Source organism: Prinia subflava, chromosome 31, assembly GCF_021018805.1.
Source record: "Prinia subflava isolate CZ2003 ecotype Zambia chromosome 31, Cam_Psub_1.2, whole genome shotgun sequence".
NCBI lineage: Eukaryota > Metazoa > Chordata > Aves > Passeriformes > Cisticolidae > Prinia > Prinia subflava.
The window spans coordinates 1,428,361-1,432,859 of NC_086277.1; the positions used below are offsets into that span (position 1 = coordinate 1,428,361).

Consider the following 4,499-nt stretch of genomic DNA (forward strand, 5'->3'; position numbering starts at 1 on the left):
CCCAACTGTGCTCCACCCCACACCTGTGCTGACCCCACACCTGCATGATATTCCACACCTGCATGGAGACCCACACCTGCACAGCGCCCCAAACCCGCCCCACAGAGCACATGGCGCCCCCCACCTGCACCCCACCCCCCATTTTCCCCCCGGCTCCAGCGCACCCCATTTCCCCCGGACACGCCCCCGAGCACGCCCCGCCCCTAAGCCCCGCCTCCAGCCCGCCCACGCCCCGCGCGAGGCAAGGCCCTCGCTCCATTCGCTCTCTCCACCAATCACCTGTTTAGATCCCGCCCTGCCGAGTTTCTATTGGCTAGACCGCCTTGGGCTCATCCTCGCACGATGAAACGGACCAATGGGCACTGCTCCAGCCGCGTCCCCGCCAGCCCCTTCCCGGGCGCGGGGTACGCTGGGAGTTGTAGTCCAGCGACTGCAGTGTCAGGATCCGCGGCAGTGCCTCGGGACTGCGCGTCCCGGCGTGCCCCGCGCGGGGGGCGGGGCGGAGGCGGGGTCAACGCGGCCGTGGAGGACACGGGCGGCAGCGGCGGGATCGTGAACCGGCACCATGAGCGGCGGCGGGCCCGGGGCGCGGGCAGCGGCCGAGCGCGAGGAGTTCGCCGCCTTCTTCCCGCAGATCGTCCGCGACCTCACGGAGGATGGGCTGGGGCACCCGGAGGTGGGAGACGCCGTGGCGCGGCTGAAGCAGGTGAGTTCGGAAAGGGGGCGGCGGGCACGGGACGGGGACCGGCGGGCCGGGGCCGGGGACCGGCGGGCCGGGGCGAGGGGCTGGGGGAGGTGTGTAAGACCGGCGGGCCGGGGCGGGGGCTGTGGCCGGGGCTGCTCACGTCGCTGCGCTCCCGCAGGTGCTGGAGTACAACGCGCCGGGCGGGAAATGCAACCGGGGGCTGACGGTGGTGGCCGCGTTCCGGCGCCTGGCGGGCCCCGCGCAGCACGACCCGGAGAGCCTCCGCCGCGCCCTGGCCGTGGGCTGGTGCATCGAGCTGGTGAGAAACGGGACCCTGGGGATGGGACCCCCGAGGGACCCCGCCGTGCCTAATCCAGCCTCTCGCAGTTCCAAGCCTTTTTCCTGGTGGCTGACGACATCATGGACGCGTCCCTGACCCGCCGGGGGCAGCCCTGCTGGTACAAGAAGGTGAGACCCGCTGTTCACGGGGGTGTCCCCTGAGAGTCTGGAGCCTTTGTGACACCTCCCTGCCTTCCTGGTGCAGGAGGGGATCGGGCTGGACGCCATCAATGATGCTTTTCTCCTGGAGTCGTCGGTGTACCGGCTGCTGAGGAGGTACTGTGGGCAGCAGCCCTACTACCTGCACCTGCTGGAGCTGTTCCTGCAGGTGAGCCTGGCTCCCCCAGCCCTTCCCGATTTCCTGGGGTCTGGGCCTTTCCTGATGTTTGACAGGATCTCAGAGTGTTCCTCAAATCCCTGGGCATCCTGCTGGACACACCCTTCCTTTGGACTCAGAGTTGGAACAGGGCTTGGGGTCTGCACTGTGGTGTTGGGACTTTCCTGGAGGACTGTGTGAATAAATCTTGGATTCACAGACTGGTTTGGGTTGGAAGGGACCTTGAAGATCATCTTGTTCCACCTCAACCATGGGCAGGGACACCTTCCACTGTCCCAGGTTGCTCCAAGCCCTGTCCAACCTGGCCTTGGACACTTCCAGGGATCCAGGGGCAGCCACAGTTTCTCTGGGCACCCTGTGCCAGGGCCTCCCCACCCTCACAGGGAACAATTCCTTCCCATATCTCATCTAAATCTCTCCTCTTCCAGTGTAAAACCATCACCCTTTGTCTTGTTACTTCTGCCCGTGCAAAACACCCTCCTCCCGCTTTTTCATAAGCCCCTTGAGTGCTGAGAGGCCACAATGAGGCCACAAATCCTTTCTTTCCTCTCCAGACAGGCTACCAGACAGAGCTGGGGCAGACCCTGGACCTCATCACTGCTCCTGTTTCCCAGGTGGACCTGAGCAGGTTCAGCGAGCAGCGGTACGGAGGGAAGGGGCACAGCTCGGGCACAGCCGAGCTTGGGGCTGGATTTTGGGGAGCTGCTACTGCTCCCTCCTGTCCCTGACACGCAGAGGGTGGGAGGGCCCAGGCCCTGGGGCTGAGCCTGGTTCCTCTGGCACAGGTACAAGGCGATTGTGAAGTACAAGACAGCGTTTTACTCCTTCTACCTGCCCGTGGCCGCGGCCATGTACATGGTGAGTGTGGGGGAACAGCTCAGGAGGGCCCTCGCCCTCGTGCAAGGCTGTCAGGAGGGCAGGTCCTGGAAGGCTTCACCCCTGGTCCTGGAAGGCTTCACCCCTGGTCCTGGAAGGCTTCACCCCTGGTCCTGGAAGGCTTCATCCCTGGTCCTGGAAGGCTTCATCCCTGTTATTTCTTCCCTCCCCTCAGGCGGGTATTGACGGCAAGGAGGAGCACGAGAATGCCAAAGCCATCCTGCTGGAGATGGGAGAGTTCTTTCAGATCCAGGTAGGAGGTGGCTCTGTGCCCCGTGGTGCTTGGCAGGTGCTGCCTGTGACACTCAGGTGTTCCCATTGTCACACAGGACGATTTCCTGGACTGCTATGGGGACCCAGCAGTGACAGGGAAGGTTGGCACCGACATCCAGGACAACAAGTGCAGCTGGCTGGTGGTGGAGTGTCTGCGCCGGGTCACGCCAGAGCAGAGGCAGGTCCTGGAGGTAAAGTCCAGGATCACACACCTGGGAGAGGGGATGGAGTGCCAGAGTGCACGCCTGGAGTGCCAGAATGCACGCCTGGAGTGCCAGAATGCACGCCTGGAGTGCCAGGTGCAGGGCTGTTGCGTGGCTGGGAGGAGGGGGGTGAGCACTACAGGAGGGCAGCACAGAGAACAAAGCTCCTGAGCAAAGCTCCTGAGCGAAGCTCCTGCCCCATCCTCAGCAGCACCATGAGCTGGGATGGGACCTGACTCACTCCAGGGTTTTCTCAGGAGAACTACGGCTGTAAGGAGCCCGAGAAGGTGGAGAAGGTGAAGGAGCTCTACAATGCACTGGGCATGGAGGCGGCTTTCCGGGAGTACGAGGAGAGCAGCTACCGGCGGCTGCAGGAGCTGATCGGGAAGCACGCCCAGAGCCTGCCCCGGGAGATCTTCCTGGACCTCGCACAGAAGATCTACAAGCGGCAGAAGTGATGGAGGGGCCTGGCAGGGGGCTGGGCTCAGGGCTGGAGCTGCTCCCTGCCCTGGGAAGGGCTGGGGGCGCCTTGTGGAAGGTGCGGTGGGATGGCCGGGGGGGTTCAGCGATCTCCCCCCAGCCGTGTTCAATAAACATAAGTTATTGTAGGTGCGTCGCTGCCTGCTGTTGTCTGGGGCCAGGGCTGGGTGGCGGGGAGGGGGATGCCGGCATCCCCCGCGCTCTCCGGGGTGGGGAGATGCCCGGAGCACCGCCCCCGCCGGCGGGGCGGGACCGGGCGGCTCCCGGAGGGCGGTGGCGGGGCCGCGGCTCCTCCCTCCCTCCCGCAGCCGCATTCGCCGCCGCAGCGCCGAGGTGAGCGGGGGACGGCGAAGGGGATGGAGCCGGGCGGGGGCTGGAGGGGGATGGGGAGGGCCGCGCCCAAGAGGGCCGCTTCTGCTGCCTGCCCGCCGGTCCTCGCCCTGGGGCCGGGGGATGCTCCGGACCGGGGGATGCTAGGGGCCGGGGGATGCTCGGGGCCGGGGGATGCTCGGAGCCGCCCGATGCTCGGGGCTGGCGGACGCTCGGAGCCGCCCGATGCTCGGGGCTGGCGGATGCTCGGAGCCGCCCGATGCTTGGAGCCGCCCTCCCGCGGTCTCCGCTGCCTGTTCCCTGCCCGGAGCCTCCAGCAGGTGCCTGGGGCCGGGGCTCCTCCCCGGTAAGGCCGGGCCCGGTAGTGCGGTGGCGGTTCTGCAGCGGTTCCCAGGGCGGGGGGCTCCGGCCAAGCCTCGGTCCCTGAGCACCCGCGGTGCCACCGCCCCCAGCCAGGACAGCCCCCCCAGCCTCCTCGACGAGGCTCCAAGGGCGTTTTCTCCTTGACGGCATCCCCGAGATGCTTCTGACCCTCCGGAGAGAATCCAGCCCCGGAGCAGCCGAGCTTCCTGGGACCACTCCCAGGCCATGCTCCAGGGACCAGTGGCTGGCTCCAGTCCCTGCCTGGCTGCAGAGCCCCAAGTCCGGCAGGAAGCTGTGGAGCAGCCCCTCTCTCAGGGCACATCCCCATCTCTGACCCCCAGCCCCTCTCTCAGGGCACATCCCCATCTCTGACCCCCAGCCCCTCTCTCAGGGCACATCCCCATCTCTGACCCCCAGCCCCTCTCTCAGGGCACATCCCCATCTCTGACCCCCAGCCCCTCTCTCAGGGCACATCCCCATCTCTGACCCCCAGCCCCTCATGCTGGGCCCTGCCACAAGGTCACTGCCATCCCTCTTCCCCTGGCTGTGCCTCTCCCCAGGTTTGTCCTGCTGTGTTCTTCCCTGACCAGGAGGTTGTTCGGTGCTTGCAGGG

General features: G+C 66.4%; 1 protein-coding gene across 1 annotated transcript; it reads left to right on the top strand.

Moving 5' to 3' along the window:
• Nucleotides 1-481: 481 nt before the first annotated feature.
• On the top strand, nucleotides 482-3,321 carry FDPS (farnesyl diphosphate synthase). Its single transcript, XM_063420495.1, has 9 exons — nucleotides 482-706; nucleotides 864-1,004; nucleotides 1,073-1,153; nucleotides 1,230-1,352; nucleotides 1,916-2,004; nucleotides 2,147-2,219; nucleotides 2,413-2,490; nucleotides 2,567-2,701; nucleotides 2,971-3,321. The coding sequence occupies exons 1-9, from the start codon at nucleotides 566-568 to the stop codon at nucleotides 3,169-3,171; spliced, it is 1,062 nt and encodes a 353-aa protein (XP_063276565.1). The 5' UTR covers nucleotides 482-565; the 3' UTR covers nucleotides 3,172-3,321.
• Nucleotides 3,322-4,499: the final 1,178 nt, after the last annotated feature.